Source organism: Brachionichthys hirsutus, chromosome 4 (assembly GCF_040956055.1).
Source record: "Brachionichthys hirsutus isolate HB-005 chromosome 4, CSIRO-AGI_Bhir_v1, whole genome shotgun sequence".
Taxonomy (NCBI): domain Eukaryota; kingdom Metazoa; phylum Chordata; class Actinopteri; order Lophiiformes; family Brachionichthyidae; genus Brachionichthys; species Brachionichthys hirsutus.
The window spans coordinates 15,006,309-15,033,455 of record NC_090900.1 but is presented as its reverse complement, the minus strand read 5'-3'; the positions used below and the strand labels follow the sequence as shown (position 1 = coordinate 15,033,455).

Here is a 27,147-nt window from a genome sequence, read left to right as displayed (position 1 = left end):
ACATGTGAGCATGACGCCGTGGTTTATGGGCCGCGCTGTAATGGTCCCGTTGACCCAGAAACACGGAGCTCTGTGTGTGCAACAGGAAGCATGAAGGCGCTTCCTGTGTGCGAGCGCACACGCGTGTCGAAGGCATGCGTGCGTGTGTGTGTGCGCGTGCGTGCGTGCGTGCGTGCGTTTGCTGCAGTCGGCGCGACGCAGCTCCGCGTCTCCCCCGGCGGAGCGTTGGGAAGGCTGTCGGAGAGCTGAGTGATCGACTTCTGCTCCCCGCCTCCTCCCTTTCTCCTTCTTCAGGGATCCATGCTCCATTTCTCCTTCCCTCCACCCTTCCACATCACATCCGTTTCCTTCCTTTACCCCCCCTTCCCATCCCCCCCCCCCCCCCCCCCCCCCCTACATCCCTGTTTGTCTTACCCTTTCTCCGTTTCACAGAATTCCCGAGCCGGTATTCCTGACGTGACGGCGTGGCCTTTTGGGAAAGAGGCTTGCATTTTCTTAATTAGCTCCAGGAAGCTGCCTGGATTCCAGCGTTTTCACTGATTAACGTGCACGAGCGTCACACGCCCGCCGGCTCACGCCGCGCCGATGGGGCCTTCGTTTAAACGCTGCGGTGCGGCGTGGATGTGAGCCGCTCACGCTGAGTTGAGCGATTCGTCTTTAATCTTACACCGTGTCTGCGTTCGCCGCTCCAATCAGGGGCGATACGGAGGGACAGATTAGATCACAAATAAACAGTGACACGTTTACCTCGCTCGCCGATATATGATTACAGATGACGACCAGCAGGCACATAGACGGCGCTCATCAGGGGGGGGGCTCCTCTGGGTTCCCTCGGCCTCAGCGCTTTTAATCATTGAGAAAATCAAATGTCCGATCGTTAAACTTGACAGGAGATTTTTTTGTTGTCACGGGATGAAGATGGAACGCTCTGAATCACCCCCCCCCCCCCCCCCCCCCCCCCCCCCCATCAGGGATGGAGCCTGATTGGAGGCTTCATTCCGGGGCTGCGAGTGAAATGCGTCTTAGTGTAGTCGACTGAAACACTCCCACCGTTCCTTCCCCACGTTTTCTTTTTTTAGTAGCGCCCACCAGAGGCGTGAAGAGGAAGACTACTTTTAAACCCTTGGGATTAATTAATAATCTAATCTCATCAGAGTAAATAATTGCGGAGTCGTTTCCTGATTCCTGCTATCGGCGATCTCAAAGTGTTTTTCACTGAGAACAAAAAGATGGATCATAATCTCGAGTGGGGGGGGCAGACCTCCTGGCCGGCAAACCCCCCCCCCCCCTCCTCTTCGTCCTCTCCCGGCCCCGGTCGAGCCCGTCTTCCATCCATAGCCGGCCGGAGAGCCATTTAAAGCTCTGAAACTGCAACCCTTTTCTCCGGTCCGATCGATAGCGGCGCTGTCAGCAAGATGAATGGAGGCTTTAGGAAGTCCATTTTAATGAAGGCGAAGGAACGAGGGAAAGAGAGCCGCTTGGAAGAGGAGAAAGAGAGGCGCTAGGAAGAGGAGAAAGAGAGGCGCTAGGAAGAGGAGAAAGAGAAGTGCTTGGAAGAGGAGAAAGAGAAGCGCTAGGAAGAGGAGAAAGAGAAGTGCTTGGAAGAGGAGAAAGAGAGGCGCTAGGAAGAGGAGAAAGAGAGGTGCTAGGAAGAAGAGAAAGAGAGGCGCTAGGAAGAGGAGAAAGAGAAGTGCTAGGAAGAGGAGAAAGAGAGGCGCTAGGAAGAGGAGAAAGAGAGGCGCTAGGAAGAGGAGAAAGAGAAGTGCTAGGAAGAGGAGAAAGAGAGCCGCTTGGAAGAGGAGAAAGAGAGGCGCTTGGAAGGGTGGAGGGAGGTGAAAAAGGAGAGAGGGAATGCCACCGAAGTTAGAAAGCAAAAGACAGGAGAGAGAGGAATGAAAATGTGTTTATTGAACAAGTATTATGCAAAGTGAGGGGGGGGGGGGGGGGATGGACTGGTTTGATTTAGCGTCAGTGGGACCGATTGCCAGCCCGGCTGTGTGAAATGGCTCCTTAGCTACAGTAGCTCGTAGCACACGTGAACCCATATCAGCGCGCTGAGGGGATTTCATTTGGCCGGCTCGCCAACACCACCAGTCGAGTCTCCTGCCTCATGAATCATGTCGGCAGCTCCGTGGTAAAAAAAACCAAACACGTCGTTGTGACAAGGGAGAGCCACAAATCCAACGCGCGGCGGCCGCCGTCGGAACGGGATGGCGCTCATTTGCATTTAGGAGGCGTCCTCTGGAGCCGGCATTAACATCTCGTTGACGTTGTGGTTCGCTGTCGGCCTGTTTAACAGGCGCCCCGAGCGCCGTCTTTACGTCAATGTGGAGAAAAAGGCTGCATGCTAATCGGAGGTTAGGCGCTGGGGTCGGAGGTCAGGTGGAGACTTTCCTCTGGGCGACATATTTCCACTCATTGGAGCGATTAGCGGCCCTGATTAGCCACTGAAAGAACGAACGCTTGTCCATGAATGGTAGCCTGATGTTTAGAGTCGTGGGGGGGGGGGTTGCCATCTTTCAACGTCCTGTGCGTTCATTTTTTACTTTATGTTGCTTTCATTCTGCTTTTGACATCTGAGTCAACCCGCCCGAATGGAATATTGCCACAGCGCGGGACGTGGAATGCCACGCCTCCATCTTTAAAGAGTAGCGTCAAAGCTCGGGACTGGACGAGTCCTCGCGACGGACTTGTCCTGAGAGACGAGGTGAAGTTCCGATGCTCCCGTGTAGTTTCCGTCTCGCCTTTGTGTGAGTTTGGGGAATGGTTTCTGTGGTACAGGGTTCTCCTGGGGATAAGGAGGTCAGCCCTTCGAGCGTTTGATGTTTGCGTTAGAGCCGCGGCCGGCACGGGGATGTAGGAGATAGCATTTTTGCAGAGTGAGGAAACGCTCTTGTGTAAAACTCCCTGACATCCAGCCAGAGACGGGGGTCGTGGCGCCTCAGTTTGGCCGGGCTCCCAACAACTCCTATATGCTCATTCCCTTTCTTATTCCAGCTCTCATCCTTAGCTGTTGTCCCGAGTTACAGCAGCGTCAGCATTCCCCGTCCCCGTTGCACAGTATCCAGGCCGTCCCCGGCTCCCTTTTTGGACGGGAGCCCGGCGTCTCTACGAGGCGGCGGTATATGTGTCTTTGTGGAAAACAATAAAACAGGAGAGGTAAAATAGGAGGCCTCAAGTGAGTGAAATGAAAGCACTCCATCTTAGCAGAGGACAGCGGCCTACGGGTTCTGCTTACGCTTGACCTTGCAGCGCCACACACAATATGGACTCTAAATAACAGCCGAGGCAGACCTGAGCCGGCCGCGCAGCAACCGCGGAAAAAGCTACGCCATGCGCCTTAAACCGGGGAAAGGACCCAGGTCTTTACCCCGCGCTGGTGTTTCATTGTAGCCAGACTCCATATTAAAAAGTTCATTTTTGGCGGTCGGCGGATTTAATTGTGGCCGTTGGCTTTCGTGCTTCGGAGGTTGGAAGGATGCCCTTCTCCTCTCTTTTTTTTTTTAGCGGCTTAAAAACGTGTTTTCTGACCCTAGAAAAGAATCGGACAAATGATGCATTTTCATTTTTTTTAGCCGTCCTATATTTGATGTTTAATTATTACCCCCCCCCCCCCCCCCCCACCGATGAAGCGAGGAGGGGGAAATCAGAGTAGAACTCACAACTGCATTTTTTTTCCCATGAAACTTTCAGCACATTCCCACCGAAGTGTTGGCACCTTTGGCTATTTCAAGATTTTTGTCGTTTTTTTTATTTTATCCTGTTGCCATGGTTACAAGTTGCGCCCAGGCTCACACTGGTGGAGTGCTCTTGTTTCCTTAGCGGATTCTTTCTAGTACGAGTTTTGCCGTACAGTATTTATTTATTTTTATGTATTTGCACAAAACTTGATGCAAACACTTTAAATAGATTCAGAAATTTGAGCGTGTGTTCATTCTTTTCTATTTCTTTTGAAAAGTCAACTTTTTAAACTGGATTTCAACAAGATTTTGAATTAGCATACAGATGAAGTGGCTTTTCTTTTTTTTACTGTCTTTATTCTGGAGTATTTTCATGCTTGTTGGAGAATCTTCAGTGATAACTGACTTGAACTGAATATGCGGGGGGGGGCTGTGTGCCTTATGACGAGAACCCGTCGACGTCCTCTCCTGCTGCACAAAAACCTCGAGAACCTCCAGGAATGAGATAAGACGTCGCTCAGGAAGACCTTCACTGCGAAGGTTAAGGTTATATTAAATTGAAAATCTAAAAGAAGGGCAGCACAGAGAATCATTTCCATGAACTCGGAGGAATAACGGTGACTCTGAGCTTCCTGGGAAAAGGCTCTAATTTCCAGGATGCTTCTGCTTGCGGCGTTGTGATTGTGGCGATGAAGGGAGTGTTTGCCGTTGTGCGTGTGTGTAATGAGTCGGGCGTCTCTGGATTTGTGCACGGCCACGGCTTTGACTTGATTTCTATTCAGACGGGCTCCGTGTGATTAGCGGATCATCTAAAGAGTTAATGATGAGAAAGGCTGGAGCTCCACGGAGGCCAATCACGCGCCAGCATGCGGAGGCTTAGCTTCTCCGTGTGATGTGTGTGTGTGTGTGTGTGTGCGCACCACATGGGTTTGAATACGTGGGAACATGTATGATGGCATTTTGGCTGTCATCCACCCTGAACCGACGCCGTTAGAATATGAATGAATTCATCGTGTGGATGTTTGACGGGTATAGCTTCATTATGCTGGTGTCAGGTGTGGATCCAGCACAGGGGGGGGGTGTCCCTAATATTGTTCAGGGATCCGCAGAAGGCCGAAGCCCCCCCCCCCCCCCCTCCCCCGATCTCTCGGGGAACTGACTGACGGGCTTAATGACGCTGTCGGGGCTGCAGCATGTCTCTGACTCTTTTTCGAAAGTGATTGAAGTTCGCAGTGGGAAGCTTTTCATCAGCGTTGAGAGGACAACGGGGACCCGTCCCGTGTTGTCTTTGTTGGTCCGTGTGCGCTTTGTGTACTCCTGCGGAGATGCACAAGAGGAAGAGCGTTTTTATGGTTATTATCCTGGCGGGGTTGGAATCTCACATTCCCAGAGATGATGAGTTCTGCACTGCATGCTCTGCCTCTTTATTGCAGACCGTATATTCACACTGACGTACTCTCGGGCAGACGCTCAAAGGAGAGGGGGGGGCGGCAGAGAGGATTTTATGTCTGGGTCAGTGTGTCGTGAAACCAGGTTGGCTTTGTGCAGCAGCCAGATTTATAAGAGCACTAATTATAAAGAGGCACTAAATTCAAAGAGCACTTTCAGTATCTTTCAGTCGTGCAGTAAACAGGACACGGCTGCAGCGCTCAGAGGATTCTTGTTCGGGCTCATTTAGACTCTAAATGGGCGGAGCCTTCCGTTAGCACGCCCTCTGGAGTCTTACGGATTCGGATGAAGCATTGCACGATCACCAGAAACGGCCGTGGTGGCGGTTTTCCGCCCCCTCCTGCTACTTCCCGCCCTTCCTTTCTCATTTCCGCCCCCTTTTCCAGACTCCGAGGAGGAGGACTCTCAGGCCTAACGCACGCCTAACGGCTTCTGACGGCGGCGGCAGAGTGCGCCTGTGATTGAGTCCGATCCGACACGGACAGGAATCCATCGTTCTCAATGGGGGACGTTTATCGCTCCTACGCTGGCACATCTCCCTTCTTGCATTGCGAGACTTGAGCACAACAGAAGAGAAATCCGGCCTTCAAACTCCAACCCGTTCCCTGCAGAGTGTTTGGGAAACATATTTCCCTCCCTGCTCGCTCTCGTTCTGGCTCTACCTCCGTCTTCCTTCAACGACCCAGCCCCCCTCCATGCGCCTTGTGTTAAAGCGGCGGGGGGGGGAGAGAGGTGTGTTTGTTAGCAGGGGGGACACGAAGCTGCTCGAAGCGAGCGCGCCCCATGCGATGGCTCGGCTGAGACGCCGGCTTCATTTGTGGCTGAAGGGCTGCAACAAAACCCAATCACGCTTCCACTGCGACTTTCTGTTCTGCCGGGGGGGTGAGAGATGCGATCGAGGCCCCCCCCCCCCCTCAATCACGGCTCACAGCTGGAAGCGTCGCTGGCAGGTTTGCCCGGCATCTCCTGGAAAACAAAAACCTTAGAAGAAACAATTATTTCACGGCCGTCCCTTCCTTTCATCCCGTCTGCCCCCCCCCCCCCCACCGACATCCATCTCGCCCTGTCCTTGATCTCTCATCTGCCGTCCTCTCCGTCTTTCTGCTTTCCCGGCTCTCCGCCGAAGTGATTAGCGTTTCCCTTCCTGGGAAATATTGGGCTTAAGGAGAGTAATTGGAAAATGGCGGTTCTGATCCTCCCACCTCTTCCCACCCACCTCCAGACCCGGGGACTCAGTTGTGTGTTGTACGCAACGCGGAGAGGAACGTTCCCGGGATTTGGTTTTCATCACGCCGTTCTCGGAGGGCTTTACCAACCCTGTGGTCTGAAACCTCCGTCGCAGTGGGAGGGGCCGTGCTTTTCGCACACGCGTGTGCATAATGTGTTCACGGATGTAATAAAGAAGCCCAGTAGGGAGCCTCTATCTGTCAGAGCAGTTCTCCCCGCCTCCTGGTGCTGAAAGCAAAGGATCCGGCGGCGCCGAAAGCTTGAGGGGTTAGTCTGGCGTGGGCCGGCCAGGCGCTGCGGTTGGACGGCCTGGTGCTGCTGATGGCGTTGACGCTGTCCTGGAAGGCGGTCCCGGTCCAACCAGCCACCCCGACCAGGCCGGTGATTACACACGGGGAAGAAACGCAAGAAGAAGGGATTGAAACGTGCGTGTCCAGCTGTGTCCTGGCGGAGGACACAGCTGGACGAGTCCGGCCTGACACGCGGAGGACGCAACGCCCTTGAATAACCCCGGAGTCTTTAGTCCTTGGGCTGACTCGCTTGGCTTCCTGCTGGATGATGTCAGCACACGGGGGACTGGAAGCTGTCCTCTATTTGGCATTGTGTCCTCAAATGGAGGAGGAGGACGGAATAAATAGACCCTGAACATGGCATGTCGTCGCTTTCAGTCGATGCGCGTCGCCCATGGAGAGTCGCTCTGCCAAAGACGGACGTACAGACGTCTGCCGTCGCTTCTGATCCCACGTCTGTGCCTGTCTAGAGTGGGATTATCCCCTCTTCGTCGCCTGATGCCTCTTTCTCTCGGCTTCGCCCTGAGCTTGAGGCCTCGATGTTTACCTCAAGCCCCTCCTGGAACGTCTTTCAAACCTCGCTGTGATTTCCCCTTCTGTCGCCACAAGTCCTCCCAAGAACCGATTCGCCGCGCCAGCAGGCGCCGCTCGGCTTCACGCGGGGAGCTTTGACTTCAGCACAGAAATAAACAGCAGCCCTTCGAGGCTCTGATTTAGGGACCGCAAAAATAGCGAAAGCGTCGTTGCACACGAAGCGTTGGCTTCGTGCGGCGCCGCGGGAAAGCCGGTGTGTTTACCGGCAGACGGTCTGGACGATGAACGCCGTCGTAGCTGTCACGAGCGCCATTACCCGCCCGCTTGACCTTTACTGACAATCAATTCCTTGTGAACGTGTCCTGCGAAAGCTAAAGGAATTAGCGCGCCTCCCGGCCCTCTGGCGCCGTTTAGCTACACGGCGGAGGTCACACAGGTCTAAGAGGAAACAAGTTGCTTCTTATCACCGCTAATGGATCCGATTAGCTCCGGCGATTGATCGGTCGAATGATATCTGTGCTGCTTTTACTTCAAACATGGAACTAATGGCTTCGTCACGAGCGGGCTGCCCAAAAGAACCTGGCGACGCCGCCTGCTCCCCCGGTGGGTCGTGACTTTCATGGAAATGATTTCAAAAGAAATTCTACCTTTGATTCCAGAAGACGTAAAAACCGACGCGACCCGTGTGCGCGGGAGCGGAACAAACACGGCTACGCCGCTCGTGGCTTGGCGGAGCGCCGCGTCCGCCTGCTTAAAACAACAGACGAGAAGAAGCCATTTACATGCATGTATTTACTGCACATGTGAGGACATCCAGGAAGCCTACAGGAAGTGCTTCCTCTGAGCCGCCGCGACCGTTTCCTCTGACTGAGATGTTTCCTTTCTCGTGATCGAATCCAAAGACCTCCTCGTCCCGAGGACGTCTCCCCCGTTCTCCTCGTCGTCCCTCGAACTCAATCTCAGGCAGGCTCGTATCCGCCTCCCCTCGAATCAAATTGGAATGAAGTCAATTTGGCACGAATTATGCATTTCGGGCAATTATTTCTGTCCCAGACGGAATGTTATTTCACGATGCTGCCGGGGGGGGCGCCGGGGAAGAGCCATAACAGCCGGAATCCATGGAGACACGGTCCTAACGTCAGTCCCCGAGCCAAACGGTACATCATCTGCGACCGGGAAAAGGCCGGCTCCTCATTTTCTCCACCCGAGGAGAAAATGCTGCGTTGCAGTCTCCCTTTGGAGGAACGCTGATCACAGGAGCAAGTCATCTCAACCGGAGAAAGACGGCATTCCCACGGCTCGCCGTCTCTCCGGCCGCAGACAGACTGGGATGAGGAATACGCCGTTTTCCGTTCAGAAACGTGTTTCGGAGTTGGAAAGACGGAGCCCAGCTTCAAAAGGCAGATGTAACGGAGGAGGCCTCGATCGGCTATCTGGGAAGATGAAACAGCAACGCGGCGACGGAGTAATTGCCTCCCTGCGCCTGAATCGAGCTTTGTCGAGTCTTTAAACTTCAGCAAACCGCTGGAAGTCCTTCTGTCGGCAGGTAATTGGTTCCAGGCAGCAGCAGCAGCAGCTCCGTGGAACGATTCAGTGTCATCTGCTGTATTGATCGGTCCTCAATAAATGGGCTTCGCGTTTCATTCATTCCCCGGGTTCAATATTTTCATTTAGTCGCTCGAGAAAGTAAAAATGAAAAGCAGCTCCGCCCCTCTGGGCGTTTTTTTTTTTTATTGCATCACGTGTGTGTTTCATACAGTCACGGACGTCTGGTCCTGACTTTGGGCGGGGGGGGGGATCATCCTCCTGAAACCTTTTGCTGACTTCCTGCCAGATTTCCAGTTTTCCGGCTCCAAACCGAGGTCATTCCCGTTCAGGACGCGGCCTTCCCCGTCTGGGTGTCCGTCCTCTGCGCTGGCCCGCCTCCAGCCTCCCCCCTCCCCCCCCTCACTGGTTTGAGGACGCAGAGTGGGACGTCTGCTTTATTAGCCCCACATGATTAATTGAACATCTGGCCAGCCAAAGACAAACGACCCCCGACCCCCGACTCCCAGCTGTTTACCGTCTGTGTAAACGCTCCCTGGTCAGCCTGCAGCGATGGCGTCACACCAAAAGGAGGCGTTTTATTTTCACAGGTGGACGCCGCCGGATGAGAGGATATTAAATGTTGTCTGCCCCCCCCCCCCATGGTGTCGTGTGAAGCCACGCCCCCTCTTAGCAGCGTCTTTGTCCCGTTGGCGGTGACTCGACGTGGGGCGTGATTGCGGCGGGCAAACTGATGGCCGTCCGCTGCTGATCTGCATCACATCCCCCCCCCCCACACACACACTCACCTTCGTTTCTTTGCAAAGATGAAATCAAATTATTTTGTTGTCGGTCGGTCTCTGAGCGGTGAGCCGAGTCGGGATATTTGTATTTATGATTTTTACTTCTGGTTAAAGAGATGTTTTTAATCGCGGGGGGGGGGGGGGCATCAGTGACGCAAAGGCAGCGAAATGACACGCAGTTAATTACTTAATGATGCTCTGTCGGATTTTGCAGACTTGATCACCTCGTCTTTCCACCCACAGGCTGCCTCCATGGCGCTGAGCAGCTTGGGCCACGTCTACACCGCCATCGGCGACTATCCCAACGCCCTCGCCAGCCACAAGCAGTGCGTCCTGCTGGCCAAGCAGTCCAAGGACCAGCTGTCCGAGGCCCGCGAGCTTGGAAACATGGGGGCCGTCTACATCGCCATGGGGGACTTTGAAAACGCGGTCCAGTGCCACGAGCAGCACCTGGGCATCGCCAAGACCCTGGAGAACAAGCGCGAGGAGGCCCGGGCCTACAGCAACCTGGGCAGCGCCTACCACTACCACCGCAACTTCGACAAGGCCATGTCCTACCACACACACGTCCTGGAGCTGGCCCAGGAGCTGGAGGAGAAGTCCATCGAGATGAGGGCCTACGCGGGGCTGGGCCACGCCGCTCGCTGCATGCAGGACCTGGAGAGGGCCAAGCAGTACCACGAGCAGCAGCTGTCTATAGCCGAGGGCCTGAAGGACAGGGCCGCCGAGGGGAGGGCCTCCTCCAACCTGGGTACGTATGTAAACCAGGAAAGGTCCGCGGCCCGCCTCCTGAAATGGAGGAAGCTGAGCTTGGGTCACGCTTCCAGCCGCCGCTGCAGACGTCGTGCCGGGAGTTCGGCTTATTAGCAGACGGCGCTGCGTGTTTTTAAACCATCGTTCAAGAGCGTCTTTCAGAAGTTCTGAGTTACTCCTTTACGTATCCACTAAAATGAGGGATGAGAAGACGTAAGGTGAGCCAGCCTGTCTGGAGGGATGAATGCGCTGCCGGCCGCATTTCTTTATTTATCCTCGCTTAAATCAGCTGTTGTCTTGTTGTTGTTTACGATTAAACGACCGAGGCTCTGCCGTGTTATCACTCTTTTATGTAAAGTTGTTTTTAGATGCAGTATTTCGGGATTACTGCATGCGTACACGGCACAGGAGTGGCTGCGTGTCCGAGATGGAGCCAGAAGGAATTAGCCGTTAGCATGTAGCGCAAAGTCAGGGAATAAATAAACCCGTAAAATGGCATCATTTTTCATGGGAAATCCGCCCTCACCTTCACTCCAACCTGGACTTTGAAATAAATAAGAAAAATCAGCTGAAGCTAAATAAAACTAGACGGGGGGGGATAAAAGATAAGATAGTTTGATTTAGACTTACGATAATTGCAGCCGCCGCTTCCGCAGACGTTTCCCGCTAAAATGAAATGATTAGCCAGGTAACCTTGCGGTGTCTGCTAACACGATGATGGAGGGAGCCCGCCGGGATGAAGGTGTCCCTGTGGATATTCAATACCCCATGAGACGAGCGTTACGGCCAATCCTCCCGTGTTTAGCCCCACAATTACCACGCAGGCCCGGTGACTTATGGCAGCCATCACAACGGCGCTAAACGTGACTCTAATGGACAACTAAGAGGCATAATAGTTCCTCTCAGATGAATTATTCTTTCATGTAATGTGAAACAGTGAGCAAGCAGAAAGTGGGGTTAATCAGCCAACCACAAATTGATGGCGTCCTTTGACCGGTCTAATGGCGGCTCGTCCTGGAAGCTGCAGCGAGCGCCGGGTTTAAGCGCAAGCTGGAATCCGGCGCGCCGTAAATCAGGGAGGTTTTTATGACACCGGAGTACACGGGAGCTTTTTATTACCACAACATGTCTGTCTTTTTTTTTATCTCCAGCCATTATGATGGCGGAGAGCCCGTATCATTTTGTGACGGGGCTAATCATATAATCATAGCCTAGCTGACGGCTAGCCAAATGAGCGGGCGGCGGCGGAGGCGGAGCCTGTTGCTCCGGCTGGAACCTCCTGACATCCGGGGAAGCTTCCTGTCGCCTCTTCATCGCTCCCCTCCTTCAGCTTTTTGAGCCCCCCCCCCCCCCGTCTCCCTCCTCGCCCCGACTGATTGTAATCTGCAGCTGTCAAGCTCCCAGTAATTGAAAGTGACTTGATGAATCGCTTAATTACCTTTAATAGCTGATTCAAGAGGAGCTGAATAATGAAGACGGCGGAGAACGACGAAGAGGTTGAGACGCGTCGCTCTGTAATTGGCCCGTTGTTGCTGCTGCTGTTGTTGTTGTTGTTGTCCTTTGTTGTTTCGTGGCAGCGGGGTTGCGCGTTGTTATTCCGTCATCGGCGCCCGCAGGTCCTGCTTAGCAGAAGAAGATCTGGACTAAATCTAACAGGATGTTGTTGCAGACTTCAAAAAAAAACGCTGCCATTACGCCGCACACAAAGAGGAGGACGGATGATCGAGTGAAGATTAACGAGCGATGATGAAAGCGAAAACGCACGGCGCCGGAGATGGAAGGAAAAAGTTGCCAAAGCAGGAGAGAACAAACTGCCACGGCTGCCGTCGCTCCTAGGTGGTACGGCGATGGCCGTGCTTTAATATCCAGCCCCGCCGCAACGCGACCCATAAAGGGTATGAAAATATTGCATTCCAGCCGCATTCATTATTCATTAATTGGCTAACGTACCCCCCAGTCAGCGGTATTTAATATCCGAGAGGACTGAAGGCGGGGAGTTCCATCGAGTTCACATTTCTGTTGTTCATGAACATTTCTTCACTTCAAAGCCTTTCGTTTGACGGCGTCGGTGTTTTCGCGCTTTCTTTTTCTGCACCTCTTCGTCTGACCGCGTCCCGAAGAAGTCACTCGGAATGTCGACGCCGTCGGCTAAAATTGGCGGGAGGTATCGTTCCTAATTAAGCTTTCTTTCCCCCCCCACTTCGTTTCATCCGGCATCCGCGGGGAATGGTTTCTGCTGACGCTCCGATAAACAAAGAAACAGAAAAAGGAAAACAACAGGAAGACGCGTTCACAAAACAACACCGAGTCAGACAACGGGAGCCGGGATGCTCCGTGCTGGAATCTTATCAGTGGGCGTATTAAAACGGGATAGAACTCCTGCATCAGATTCGTTTTGGACATTTTGCTTTACCAACTTTTTAAGTTTAAGGTTCTGCGCTCCAGAAAAAAACGTTTTCTTCTGCCGCAAAGCAATCCTGGAACTTCCCGCCAAAATGTCGTTGTCTCCCAAACAACTGGAGATAATATTCATAAAAACATTTAAAGAATAAACAAAGACAAAACAGCTGATATTTAAAGTTGACTGTATGTTCAATTTTGGTGCCTCCTGTACGTTCCCATTAGTCATGGAATTCTGTCGGCTACTTTGAGCTGCAGAAATTTGTCCCGTTTATCCCGCACAATAAAGACGGGTACGTATATGCACGTATTTTTTTAAAAAAGACGAGAGAATGCTCAACTAACGACTCGTCGAGATGAATGAATTCTGCCTCTCGTGCTTCGCCACCATCTTTATTAGTAATAACAACGGCTGCTTGAGGGCAAACCCATTGCATTTCCAAAACTGATTTCAGACTGCCCACAGAAGGAGCACACGGCGGGGACCAGACTCGCCTGGGGCGCGGGAGATTGTTCAGTTATGTACCTAAGCCTTCGTGAAACAGCAGTAATTCCAGATATATTATTAGTCGGACAAGCAGTTCTGAATTTACATGGGAATTTAGCTAATGGCCCAGATGGGAAGCAGGAAAGAATGCTTTGAGGAGGAAGATGGAGCCTGACGTCATCCTCAGCTCGTTAATGAGCGGGTGAATACCTTCAGTAAATAAATCGGGGCACGGCGTAACATTCCGGAGGGATTTTTTGGGTCTTATGTTACTCTCCTGAAGAGAGCTTTGCTATCTGAGCATTCCTGTTCCCCTGCTGGAAAAAGCTGCTGACATTCCTCACTCTTCACGCCCCCCCCCCCCTTCGTCCTCCCGAAGCAGGACCCTGCCAGGAACTGGACCCGAGTCCCTGCACAGTTACACTCCCCTAGTTTCTGCTCAAGGTTCCCTGTGTGCAGTTCTTATTCTGCTCACGGTGGAGCTGCTAGATGCTAAAGGTACGGCGGCGTTCGATAGCATTACGCACATTACCCCCCCCCCCCCCCCACTACACCAGAAGGGCCCCACCAGAAGCCTAACCCCGTACAAAGGGGGTCATTTCGGGTTATCTGTATGACATCATCCGTCTATCGCACCACCCAATTTCATCAAATCCTCTCAGCCGACTGTAGCCGGGCGGCGGCGCTCTGGACCGCCATCGTTCCTGGAGGAGCGACGGTGATTTACGGGGAGCCGGACACGTCCTTCCGTGTGTACAGCCAGCGGTGTAATGAAACCTGACACCTCACCGCCGGGCTCTTCACGCCTCTTTATGGGCGGAGGCGTGGCCGCTACAGGAGCGTTTCGGTGATGCTCCTGCGTTTCCACCATCATCGTCTGAAGCTGCGAGGGAAAGAGGAATAATTGAGCCGCGTTGCAGTCGAGCACGTCGGACACGCAGCCCTGACTTCCAGCGGTGTTGACGTTTAGGTGCTTGAATCGAGACGTGTATTTTGCTGGGATGATTTTGATGCCACCCGGCCCACTTCAGCCCCCCCCCCGAATTCAATTCCTTCTGGTTTGCAGCAGTGTTTACCAGCATTTCTGGTGTGCTTTTTATTTATCACCGTGCTGGATTGTATCCCCTGAGGGGCCCGTAATCCTTTCACCATATGGGGGGGGGGGGGACAGAAAATGTTTCCTCGCATCGAGTACCGGCTGCAGGCATCGCCCGAGGCTTATGGCAATTTTGGCTGCAGCCTTCGAGGCGAGCCTGAGTCGCCGCCGCACACCCTCGGCTCTCTCCTCTATCCGGGCCCCGGATCCATTTTTAGCCTGCAGCATGTAACGTGTTTGTCTCGGTAATGCATCAGCAGGCATTACATCCACAGCGAGACCGGCCTCCGATGGGGATAGCATGACCTTGGGACTGACTTTGTTGCAAGGACTGATGTGCACTCCGAAGTAGGCTGCACAGAATCTTAGCATACTTCCAGGCCGCCGCCGCCGCCGCCAGTGGAGCCTTAAAATCCAAAGTGTTCCGTTTCATTTGGGCTCGGTATAAACATCGTTTTACTGCACCTTAGCTGCATACCGAGGAAGCACACGGGTGTCATCGTGCGAATCTAAATTCCTCCTGTCGAGGTTAAAGCAACTCCTCAGGGCGTCGACCTGCTCGTCGCCAGGTCAGTTCGAGTTGCACCGCTTTCACCTGAGAACGCAAGCAAACAGAAAGTTGGGTCTAACTTGTCGGCGGAATGTTGGATCATGGTTTGAATTAAGGATGTCGTCCCAGGAACATCCAATCTGTCTGCACAGAAAGCTCTCGGACCCCCCCCCCCCACCTTCCCGTCTTTAATTTTCAGACACAGTTCATTCTGAACCACGCTTGGTTTCAGTCCCGCTGTTTATGTGTTCGGGCCCGTTTCGGATGGAATAAATGGGAAAACACACGCCGGTAACGAATCCCGGCGGCACCATCACAAACTCACCACAACCCACAGAGCCCCCGCTCCTTCCCCCCCCCTTCTTCCCATCCACTCCGGCGTCCCATCGGCGGCTGCACTGAGTAACCCATTCGTCTCCATGCCGATGCAGCAAATCCATGATGCTCCAGCAGCGGGTTCCTCCGTCTCTGTCTGTCAGACTTCGGCGTTCCTCCTTCTCTCCCAGCGAGTTTTAATATGATCATTGGAAGCTGAGTGACGATGCAGAAAGAGGAACCCGGAGATTAGCGGCGAGTCTCAGAGGCGATCCGGTAGATATGCTCTGATGTCTCTTTATACTCCGCTGTGTATTTGTCACTGTGCTTGTGTGTGTGTGTGTGTGCGTGCGCGTGCGTGCCAGATGCCTGCCTGGCTGTGGGGGGTAAAGCCATTCTTTTTCTCTGGATGGTCTTTTATCAGCGATAATGCGCTCGACGCGCCGGCTTCTCCATTATTTATCGTTTCTCATACCGATCTCATTTTTCTTTCGTTGTTTGCTAAGCTTTCCATCAGTTCTCCCCTTCGTCTGCTTCCTCTGTCCTTCCTCTTCACTCGCTCCAACCCCGTGGAAAAGCTGTCGATTTAGGTAAAAAAAAATCCCTCCAAAGATACGATCATCAAAGGGAAAAGGGAAAGATCCCGCCCGGGTGCCGTAACGACTCCGTTTGACGGCGCTGCGTTTTAACGACAGCCATTCTGCGGGCGGGGGGCTGCCCAGGCCCGGAGCAGATGGCTCTGAGAGCGGATCCTAACAGCCAAACGACTCGTTTTTAATCGAGGAGCTGACGAGGCACTTGAATTGAACTTAACTGCATCCTCTCTGCCCCCCCCCCCCCCCCCCCCCCCGCTCCACAGGCATCATCCACCAGATGAAGGGGGACTATGAGACGGCACTGAAACTCCACAAGACCCACCTCGCCATCGCCCAGGAGCTGAGCGACTACGCCGCTCAGGGCCGGGCGTACGGCAACATGGGCAACGCCTACAACGCCCTGGGGGCGTTTGACCAGGCGGTGCGCTACCACCGCCAAGAGCTGCAGATCTCCATGGAGGTCAACGACCGCGCCTCGCAGGCCTCCACCCACGGGAACCTGGCTGTGGCTTACCAAGCGCTGGGAGCCCACGACCCGCTGCAACACTACCAGAACCACCTCAACATCGCCCGGGAGCTCCGGGACGTCCAGAGCGAGGGGCGGGCTCTCGGCAACCTGGGAAACTTCCACTGCTCCCGGGGGGAGTTCCCGCAGGCCGTGCCCTACTACGAGCAGTACCTGCGTTTGTCCCCTGACCTCCAAGACATGGAGAGTGAAGGGAAGGTCTGCCACAATCTGGGCTACGCCCACTACTGTCTGGGCGACTACCAGGACGCGGTGAAATACTACGAGCAGGACTTGGCTCTTGCCAAGGACCTCCATGACAAACTGAGCCAGGCCAAGGCTTACTGTAACCTTGGCTTGGCATTCAAGGCCTTGGGAGACTTCGCCAAGGCGGAGGAGTGTCAGAAGTACCTGCTGTCTTTGGCGCAGTCCCTGAACAACGTGCAGGCTCGCTTCAGGGCTCTGGGGAACCTGGGGGACATATTTGTCTGCAGGAAGGACGTGGCTGGAGCCATTCAGTTCTATGAGCAGCAACTGGCCTTGGCTCACCAGGTACGTCCACGCCGGAAACGCACCGGGACTCGTTCATCATATAAATTCCGTCTCGTGCTGATGTCGGGAAATTGCATCTTGTTTCAGGTGAAGGAGCGTCGGATGGAGGCCTGCGCCTACGCCGCCCTCGGGGCCACCTACAGACTCGTGCAGAAATATGACAAAGCCCTCGGCTACCACACCCAGGAGCTGGAGGTGTATCAAGAGCTGGGCGACGTGTCGGGCGAGTGCAAAGCCCACGGCCACCTCGCCGCCGTTTACATGGCCCTGGGGAAGTACGCAATGGCCTTCAGAGTTACGAAGAGCAGCTGGAGCTCGGCCGCCGGCTGAAGGACCCCGTCGTGGAGGCCCAGGTCTACGGGAATATGGGAATCACGAAAATGAACGTAGGCGTGATGGAGGAAGCCATCGGCTACCTGGAGCAGCAGCTGGCCACTTTGCAGCAGCTCAGCGGCAACGAGGCGATGATGGACAGGGGGCGGGCCTTCGGGAACCTGGGAGACTGTTACGAGGCTCTGGGAGACTTTGAGGAAGCCATTAAGTACTACGACCAGTACCTGTCGGTGCCCAGAGCCTGAACCGCATGCTGGACCAGGAAAGGGCCTACAGAGGCCTGGGCAGTGGGCACAGGTGAGCCCCCCCCCCCCCCCCCCCCCTTCACGGGAGCGTTTCACATGCTCTTCACGTGTGTAGAAAAGTCGACCGGGTAACGCTAACCGCCACGGTAATCCTACTTTGCATATTATTTCACTATCGAGGACCGCCACAGTTTGGGAGGCAGCTCAGTTAGCTTATTAGCCCGATGCTAGCTGTCTCAGCAGCAGCCTAATGCCCCCCCCCCGGCTTTGTCTGTGTGCAAAGAGGCTTTGGTACTCAGACGTCTGAAACTCAACCTCTCACTTTTCTTTTTGTCTTTTTCTAAATTCTATTTCTCCTCATGCTTCAAAGAGCTGATAGCATCCTGGGAGACGGCGCTGACAAATAAACGGCGAGCGGCGCGCAGGAATCCTCCTTTTCTCGGGGAGGATTTTCTTCTGCAGACGGCGGCGGTTTCAGCCACGCACGAGTTCAGAGACAGAATCCCGTCTCGTCTCCTCGGAGCTCTCAGTCAAGCGTTATCACACAACGCTAATTAAACCGAAAGCTTTTATTCCTTTCAACGCTCCGTTTGAACCGGCATCCGGTCGGTGATTGTTGCGAATAAAAGTCTGTCTGGAGGCAAATGAAATGTCGAGATTGGGATGAAAGCCGAGATGACCCGCCTCCCGATGGGCGGCGGCGATCGGCTTTGCCACATCAGTCCGTCCGCGCCAGCCAGGATGTCCAAATCTATAATTAATTGACAGTAAAGCTGGAAGCGACTTGTTCCTGTTAACGAGGTTTATTTCATTGCCCCCCCCCCCCCCAGGGCCATGGGAAGCCTGCAGCAGTCGCTGGTCTGTTTCGAGAAGCGGCTGGTGGTGGCTCATGAGCTGAGGCAGTGCGGGGGCAAGGCCCAGGCCTACGGCGAGCTGGGCGCCCTGCACAGCCAACTGGGCAACTACGAGCAAGCCATTTCCTGTCTGGAGCGCCAACTCGCCATCGCCGCGACACCCAGGACCGCCTGCTGGAGGGCGACGCCAGCTGCGGCTTGGGGGCCGTGTACCAGGCCATGGGGGAATACGAGACGGCCCTGCGATGCCACCAGAGTGACCTGGAGATCGCGGAGGAAGCCCGCAGCCCCGAACGCCAGGCCCGCGCCTACGGGAACCTGGGCCTCACTTACGAGCTGCTCGGGAACTACGAGCGAGCGGTCGTGTTCCAGGAGCAGCATCTGAGCGTGGCGGCGCAGACCAACGACTTGGCCGCCAAGACCCTGGCCTACGGAAGCCTGGGGAGGACACACCACGCACTGCAGAACTACTCCCAGGCCGTGATGTACCTGCAGGAAGGTGAGCAAATCGGGGGGGGGGGGGCTCTGCTGCTGCTGCCCCGGCTGATCCGCTTAGAGTTTGGTGCATTCATGAATACGAAATCCAGAGCCTATTTGTTGCTAAGCCTTTGCCTCTTCATATTAGGCTGCGTGCGTGCGTGTGTGTGTGCGTGCACAGGGAGATCCTGTGCTTTACAGGTACACCAGCGACTCGGCGTGAACCTATCAGGATGCACGGCGAGGCTTTTTCCCCGTTTACCGCTGCCGCTCCTTCGCACCTCTCTATCGCGTTTTCTCAGGAGGTTCTTTTCACGCGGCGGCTGACACGCCGCTGCCGCTCGCACTTTATTGTTCCCCGCGGATTAGGGTGAAATAAAACCCCTGAAAATGCATTATGTCCGCGGGGGGGGGCTTTGTCACGGTGGAATGCGACAGGTCGCAGCATCCGTGGAGACGAGCTCCGGGTTTCAGACCGACTCTCCCTGCTTTAGGACCCAAATCGAAGGAAGCGGCGGTTCGGGTTCGAGTCAGAGGCCGCTTGAATATCTCGCCTTGCAGGGAGTAAATGCAATAATCCAGAACGTCTCCACCTCTCTGCCTGGTTTGTTAGCGTTAGCCCGGCCGGCGGCGCCCTCTGCAGTCCTGCTGGTTGAGCCTTAATGGAAGCAAAGACGACAGGCCATTCCGTCTCCACGCCGTCCCCCACGCCGTCCCCCACGCCGTCCCCACCCGCCCTCGTATTGTTCCTCGGCCTGGCTGTGAAAACGAACGCGCCTTCACTGTTCTTGACAGCCAATTATTTCTGGCCAACCTACCCAAACCGAAAAGTTGGCTCCATTTGTTTTCCCCTCCCCGTCAGTTTTCTATTTTTTCTACTCCAGCTGTTTCTTCTTCTTCTTCTTCTTTTAATCCTTCTCTGCATGTTTTTTGCTTTTGCCTGTTAAAAAAAACATTAATTGGAAGGAGGGCTGGAAAAGCAGCTCCAAATTAGCGCTGATACCGTTTGACAACGTGTGATCAGTGTCGCGTCTGTGCACAGAGAGGCGTGTGCACGTGTGGGCGACGTTCACGCCGCGCTTTGATACATGACAGGCAAGGCCAAAGTGGAAGACGCATCAAGACGTCACTTCAGCTGCTCCTCTGGTAGCTTCCCGTGATTTTACGTTAAACGCCTCGCCGCCTGATTCACGGCGGGATGTACCTTTAAGCGATTAACGCGACGGTGTCGTGAAATCAATGCCCCCGGTGTAGCGAGTAATGGAGGCATCGCCACCTTAAGCTGTAAAGGGGGTTTGGGTCGAACGCTTCTTTTACATAAACGTTAGACGTTAAACGCTTGAGAATAAAACACAGCAGTTGGTCTTTGAGCGGCTTAGGAAGACAAACTAAATGAAGTTGGTTGACCCAGCATGGACCCCCCCCCTGTTACTGTTACGTCGTTTTCACCAGACCAAGCGGACTCCGGTTGGATTTGGAAAGTCGCAACATCGTTGCATTTGTTACTTGTCTCGGTTCTGCTTTCACACTGCGGTTTCGAAAGCGGACCGAACTTTCTGAGCAGCATCACGTGGTTGAAAGCGGCGCTCGTTGATGAGACAAAGCAGGAGGGGAAGTCCCGCCCTCTCCCATGTTTGTTTTGGTTTGGCGAGCCGCACCGTACTCCCTCTAAAATCTCGTAAAATCTGCATTCAATTCACTCGCAAGAAAATCCCAGTTATAAAGAGGTCCGATATGAACCATCATGAAAGATGTCTTCTGGATCTGATCCAGAATCAGGTCGGGAAAAAAAAATCACCATGTGGACGGTGTGGATCCAGTTAGGAGGGGAACGAGCAGCTTGGCGGAGGTCTGCGCTCTCCGAGTGCTTTTCTACTTCCTCATGTGGTCGTGATCTAATCTTCACACGCTGCCGTGAACGCGCCCACGCAGGAGAATTTTGCGGTTCTGCGGCGCGTGAGATTCCGCTTTCTTGTTCGGCTCGCCCCGGGGGGGGCGTGGAGAATCTCTCACGCAGCTGTCAAGCAGCCTTTAAAGCAGTTCTCTAGTCGCTCTTCAGGGCGCAGTCAGCCACGGCCACATCCTCGCGTCAGCTGCCACGGCGTTGGCGGGGCGCGCCGAGAGCACGGGCGGTGACAGGCGGCCTGATACAGAGCCGGAGAACAGAGGGAATAGGAGAGCGGGGGGGGGGGGGGGGTGATGGGGGGTAAGAAGGAGAGGATGTCGGGCGGAGGGGAAAGACAGAGCTCGGCATGACTCAGAGTTCTATTTCACCGTCGACGGGAGAATAAAGAGAACAGAGAGTCGGGTTGACGTTCCGGCTTGATCGTCAGGAGCGTTCGCGGCGATGGGAGGAGCCTGAGTTTACAGATGAAAGAGTGGTGCTGCAGACGAGCAAGAGGTGAAGCTGTCAGAGCGCGAGGACGATCCCTGAGATCCGCTTCCTGCGTCGTGCTCCGGCGCCGAATGAGCCCGAAGCAGTGCCGGGGTCCCGTGGAGCGGTCGGGATGAGGCAGGTAGCAGGAGGAGGGGAGGCGTCGGGGGGGGGGGGGGGAGAAGAGGCTGCCGGCTCGGAGGCCGCTAGATGTTCCAAACTCGCCGTACCTTCCGTACCGCGCCGAGGAGCTGCGCATCATTGTCCTCCGTGGAGTGGCATCGCCATCCCGGTGGTGGTTGGGAAGATCCGAGTAAACGGCGTGCGGACTGAGGTCACGTGCAAAGACGTGACATCACGGCTTGAGGTGATCTGAACACTCGCCGTACCGGAACGACCCCCCCCCCCCCACTCCCAAACAGTCCTGAAACTCCCTCGAACTCGGCCGCCATCTATCGATCGCTCGCCAGTGTGTTTGCAAATGTTTGTTGACGTCTCCTTGATGCTGCTTGGCGTCTTTCACGCGTGTTAGCTCAGCCAGTTAGTCCTAGCATTGATTTGCTATGTAGTGCAAATAGTGTGTGTGTGTGCGTGTGTGTGTGTGTGTGTGTGTGTGTCCCAGGGTGAGCAGCCCGTTTGCTGTCGGAACATCAGCAGCACGCCACGCTTACATCTGTTACTCAGAAAGATACCGGGAGTCTGCTCTGAATAATTTCTACTCCCCCGACTCTCCCGCATCCGCCCCCCCCACACCCCACCCCTCCCCTCCATCCTTCTCCGACAGGCCTGCGGCTTGCAGAGCAGCTGGCTCGGCGTGAGGATGAGGCGAAAATCCGCCATCGTCTGGGACTCTCTCTGTGGGCCAGCGGGAACCTGGAGGAGGCCCAACATCAGGTGAGGCAGGAGGATGCATCCGTCTGAACCGGCCTCTAATGAGCATCCGTCGGGCGGCATCCGTCCAAAGACGGCGAGTTCTCAGCGTTTCATTTACGGTCGGAGGAGGAGGAGGAGGAGGCGGAGGCGACGCCGTCATCATCTCAGCAGACAGAAGCTTTTTTCATATCTGTGTGTGTGATCTCTGCATCTCTCACACACACACACACACACACACACACTCACACACACACAACTCCTCAGCCCACCTGGCAAGCGTGGAATATCCCCTTAACATCTCTGTCCACTCACCGCAGCTCAGGATTCTCTCAGCTGGAGGCTCGTCTGGGCTAACGGCCATGCAGGCGGCGGCGGCGGCCGTTCAGCTGCTTTCAAAACCAAACTCTAGTCCCAAACATCTCGCTTGTGACGCCCGTTCACGCCGTGTGACCCACTTAGCTTTGCTTTGATCCATCCTGCGTCCCAGAAAGGAAACTTTATTATCAGAAAGCCTGCAGGGGCATTGAGCCGATGTGGCGCCGGAAGCCTCGCGAGCCACGCGGGCCGAGTTGAAGTCCACAGCGATGCGTCAGACGGGCCCCGATGAACCCCCCCCCCGACCCGCTTCTAACCTGACTGAGCGCCACGCCTTCGCCGCGACGTGTGGATCGACGCCTCCTGCTTCAGCTCCTGCTCATATCAGCAGCCCGGATCAATAGATTCCTGTTTATCAGTTGTTTATTGCGGATTAAGCTTCTCCTGCTTCTGCTATCATCTGGAGGCGGGGCGGGGGGGGGGGTCAGGCCAGAGGAAAAGGCTTCGTGAGGAGTTTGTTCCGCTTCTACGTGGACGTCTGGAGGCTAACGGACGCTAACGGACGCCGGTCCTCAGGGGGGCGAGCAGCTCCGTCTCCACCGATGGAGATTCGTCTATTTTCCCGCGCGACCTTAACATGTCCCGGACGAGACGGAGCACACGCGTGTGCGTGTGTACAGTACGTATATCTACACGTGCGCTGTGCCGGATCGTTCCTCCTGCTGCAGCGCTCGGTGATCAGGCAGTGTGCAGAGGAGTGGCTCCATCGCGCCCCCCATCTCACAGGACGTGGAAAAATAGGAAATCAATAAAGGCCCCCATGAATCAGCACTCTCCACCGCGTTCGCAGCCCCACCTCTCCATCGCCTCCCTTCTTATCTCAGCGAGGTCCAACGACAGAGACATTTATTTACCTGTCCGGGATGTCCAGCTGGTGGTTTAAGTCCGGTCCCAGTCCCGGGGAGACGTTTGCTCGACTCATCAGGCGTTCCTGGACCTCTGGGGTGGAGAGGCAGGATTTCAGGGCCTGCAGGATGAGGTGTGAGGTGAGATGCTGCCATCTAGTGGCAACGGTGAGTCCTGGCGGCTCATCGTCCGTCCATCCGTCCAGCTTGCTGTGGGCGACGCCCTGGACGCATCGCCAGCACGCCGCGGGGCCACACAGAGACAGACACCCACAACACGGAGACCCGGAACCCGAGAAACCCACGCAGACACGGGGAGAACATAAAAACTCTTGAGCAGAGAGGATTTGAACCCGCCACCCGCTTACAGTGAGGCGACAGCGCTACCCGCCACGCCAGCGCGCCGCCCTTTACTCACCCGGCTCTACTCTGGTCAACATCAAGATTTAACATCTGGAAACGTGACATTCATTTGTCCTCCTTTTTTCGGGACCAGAGCCGGCAGCAATAATCTCGCTGCGTGGAGACATCGTTACGTTTCTCCTGTAATTTAGGGGTTTTATTTCTCGATCATTTCTTCGTGGTTTTCTCAGGCTCTGCTGCTCCTCTGGAAACGACTCTCCTGCAGAGTCATGAGAATAGTCATGAGAATTAGAATAGACTCCACTAACGCAGCAGTAATTGATACCGTTTGTTAATGTTCTGCAGTACTTTTACCTGTTTTCATAATTAGCCCTTATATTTAAGTGAAGGCGCTGGAGGCTCCTCCCACCCCTGCTCACGCGGAGCACCCTTGACCTCCGATCCCATAAATGGCTGTGATGTCATGGGAATATCTGTCTGTCGTTGTTGTTGTTGGTTTGCAGCTCTACCGGGCGTCGGCGCTGTTCGAGACCATCCGACACGAGGCCCAGCACAGCACCGACTACAAGCTGTCCCTGTTCGACCTGCAGACCTCCTGCTACCAGGCCCTCCAGCGGGTCCTCGTGAGCCTCGGTAAGCTCCGGGACGCAGCTCGTGTTGCCCGCTGGTTCGCGCCGCCTGTATGTGAACGCGTGGACCCGTTGATCTGCGGTCACCACAGGTCAACCACGACGAGGCGCTGGCGGTGGCCGAGCGGGGCCGAACGCGGGCCTTCGCCGACCTGCTGGTGGAGCGGCAGACCGGCCCAGCAGGACGCCGACCCGTACACCCCGGTGACGGTGGAGCACATCCTGGACGCCGTCAACAGCCAGAGGGCCTTGGTGCTGTACTTCTCCATGGCAGCCGGATACCTGTACAGCTGGCTGCTGGCTCCAGGAGCAGGTAACGCCCGGGCCTCGCGGGGGGGGGGGGTAACTGTAACTTCCTTTCCGTCGCCACAAACACACAATCTTCTTGTTGGAATCGACGCGGATAAAACGCGGCGAGGCCGCAGCTTGTTTTCATCCTCAAGGGCGTCCGCCAACGAGCCACGCTAACCCGATAGCCACGCGGCTAAACAGCATCGACAGCGTCTTTGCTCCGCCTCTTTTCCCTCCATCTGTCCTTTGAGTTCTTTCGGTTTCGGTGCTTTTCCAGTGTTTTTCTGCGGCTCTTTTTCCTTCCCTTTCCGCGCCTAGCGAGCGTTTTGTTTTCCCAAAGGGAAAAGGCAGCGCTGCGGTCGGATCCTCTGTGAGGATCTCACTCTGGACATCAACCAGAACGTGACCCATCAGCGCCAGGCATGAGAAGGGGAGGAACACTACTGGGACCAGGGAAGATCGTCAAAGCGGGGGGGGGTTGCGCCTCAAGCTAAGCGGGAGCCGCTCGTTCGCTAATCGCCTGTCTGTCCAGCCGGCGCACAAACGACCGGCTCTGAAGCGGCTGCCATCGCTAAAGAGACGACCGAGGTCGCCATCACGTCAGCGGGGCGAAGGACGCGTCACGCCGAGCGAACACTTCCACCTGGATCTCTGTGCGTTAGCTTCAAACGCAGAGAAGAAAAACGTACATGAAAGCACACGCACACACACGCACACGCACACACACACACGCACACACACGGCCCTCTGATGTGCCCGGTGGAAGCTGAGCAGATGGCACAGGCGCCACACTCTTATCTTTCATTGAACGTTATTTGTTTTATTAATTTTGCAAAATGTCCACTACTTTCTCTCCGTGTCAGCGAGTAGCGTGGAAAAAAACGGGAACGGGAGACGGGGAAATGATCCCGTTTATTCTCTGGTTGATTCATGGAAACGTCAGGAGGAGGAGGCGGCCAGTCATGTGTGACCCCCCCCCCCCCTTGTCTTTCCCTGCAGGCATCCTGAAGTTCCATGAGGTGTACCTGGGAGAGGGCGTGTCAGAAGGCGGGTCAGAGTTCCACGAGGGCGGTGGCAGTGGGTCGATCGGTAGCTCCTCATTGGAGCAGCACATCGCCAGCGCCCGGGAGGCTCTGGGGGTGGAGTCTTACTACAGCAGGTGAGACGCTGCCGCAGGTTCTTACCTTTACAAGACTCCCATCAGGAGTGTGTCGGCTAATCCGCGCTGAAACAACCTAAAGTCTGCGTCTTCCCTCTCTCTCCCTCTCTCTCTCCTCCTTCCCCCCCCCCCCCTCTCTCAGAGGATGCTCCAGCAGCGAGACGGAGAGCGAGGCGGGGGACTTGTTGGACCAGCAGTTCGAGGAGCTCAACAACAAGCTGAACTCGGTCACCGATCCGACGGGCTTCCTGCGGATGGTGTCCAGAAACAACCTGTTCAACAGGTACGAGCGTTCGCACACACACTTTCACACACACACACACACACATGAAAGGCGTTGTGCTTCATCTGTGAAAGGCAAGCTCGTCTTCATCGTTCGGCCGGCGCGGCGGCAGCCTGTGAATCCTTTATTGAATGGACTGGAGCCAAACTGCTAAAGCTACGTAGCACGCGCTGCTCTGCTGAGGCCTGCGTGTGTGTGTGTGTGTGTGTCTGTGTGTGTGAGTGTTGGAGATGCAGATTAGTCGCTGTGTGTTTTGCAGCCATTCTGCCAGCGATGCTTCTTTAGCGCCGCGGCGCCGTCAGGGGTCACGCCTCCCTGACCTCGTCCACAGAGCGAGCTGCTCCACGAGAGAGAGTTATTCCAGCTTTAATTGAGCCTCGTTGCTCATTAACGGCCTGCCCGTAATAATCCGACCGTCCATCGCGCCGCTGAAGGAGGAGAAAATGAAGGAGCGTCTCAGATGATGTGCAGACATCGTTCTGACTTCTTCATCTCCTGATAGGAGGGACTGCGCCGCCATTGGAACAACGCAAGCGTTGTTATCGTCGGGGAAGCTAATCCGCTCCGTCGCTAATTAAATCGCTTTCTGTACGCGGTGGTCGCGTGATGCTTATTGTCTCAGGGTGGCGACGAAGCTGTAAAGGAGCGCTCCATTCTCGCGTGCCGAGGGGCCTCCGGGTGAAACGATGATCCGTATCAGGGCTGGAGATTAGGCCGAGTGTGGTTTGAGGCCAGAATGTCCTCCTCCGTCTCAGCTCCCGCTTAACTGTGCATGTTCGGCAAAACGCCGGCTTTAACTCCAACCTCACCTCTTCTATCCGTGTCCATTTTCACTTGACGCTCACCTGCTCCTGGTTTACCCCCCGCCTGATGTTCCATTCTTCCTGTCAGTCTGACAAACGATTGTTTGCTTCCCCGTGGCGGCTCATGCCAGGAGCCCGGGAGAGAGAGGCTGGAGGGAAGCCATTGGCCCGGTGGCGACCAGACGGGCAGGATAGATGTCTGCTGGCTGGGGGCGGGGCTGAAGAAACTCTGCCTGCTCAGACAGATGGAGCGTAGTGACAAGTCGGCCCATAAAGCCAGAGACCTGAAACCCGACGGCGACCGTTGTTGGCGTGTTGCGTGGCACCGCCGGGGCTGCCCCCCCCCCCCCCCCCCCCCCCCCCCCCCCCCCGTCACATCCCGGTGCCTCAAACGCACCGGGACGCTGCCCCATCTCTGTTTGCTTCGGAGTCATCCTGTGAAGTCCCGCCCTTCTGGAGGCGTTACCTGCTGCAGCTGCAAG

At 55.2% G+C, this 27,147-nt stretch overlaps 1 protein-coding gene across 1 annotated transcript in view; it reads left to right on the top strand.

The window, feature by feature from the left end:
* The window catches only part of LOC137918180 (tetratricopeptide repeat protein 28-like), an 83,547-nt gene extending 57,044 nt beyond the window's left edge, over nt 1–26,503 (top strand). The window contains 14 exon segments of the mRNA XM_068760935.1: nt 9,751–10,258; nt 15,968–16,761; nt 16,849–17,050; nt 17,053–17,322; nt 17,325–17,391; nt 18,170–18,342; nt 18,345–18,692; nt 21,829–21,938; nt 24,004–24,156; nt 24,222–24,305; nt 24,307–24,442; nt 25,420–25,579; nt 25,722–25,862; nt 26,485–26,503. Of these exon segments, the coding sequence (XP_068617036.1) occupies nt 9,751–10,258; nt 15,968–16,761; nt 16,849–17,050; nt 17,053–17,322; nt 17,325–17,391; nt 18,170–18,342; nt 18,345–18,692; nt 21,829–21,938; nt 24,004–24,156; nt 24,222–24,305; nt 24,307–24,442; nt 25,420–25,579; nt 25,722–25,862; nt 26,485–26,503 (3,165 nt within the window).
* The last annotated feature ends 644 nt before the right edge of the window (nt 26,504–27,147 follow it).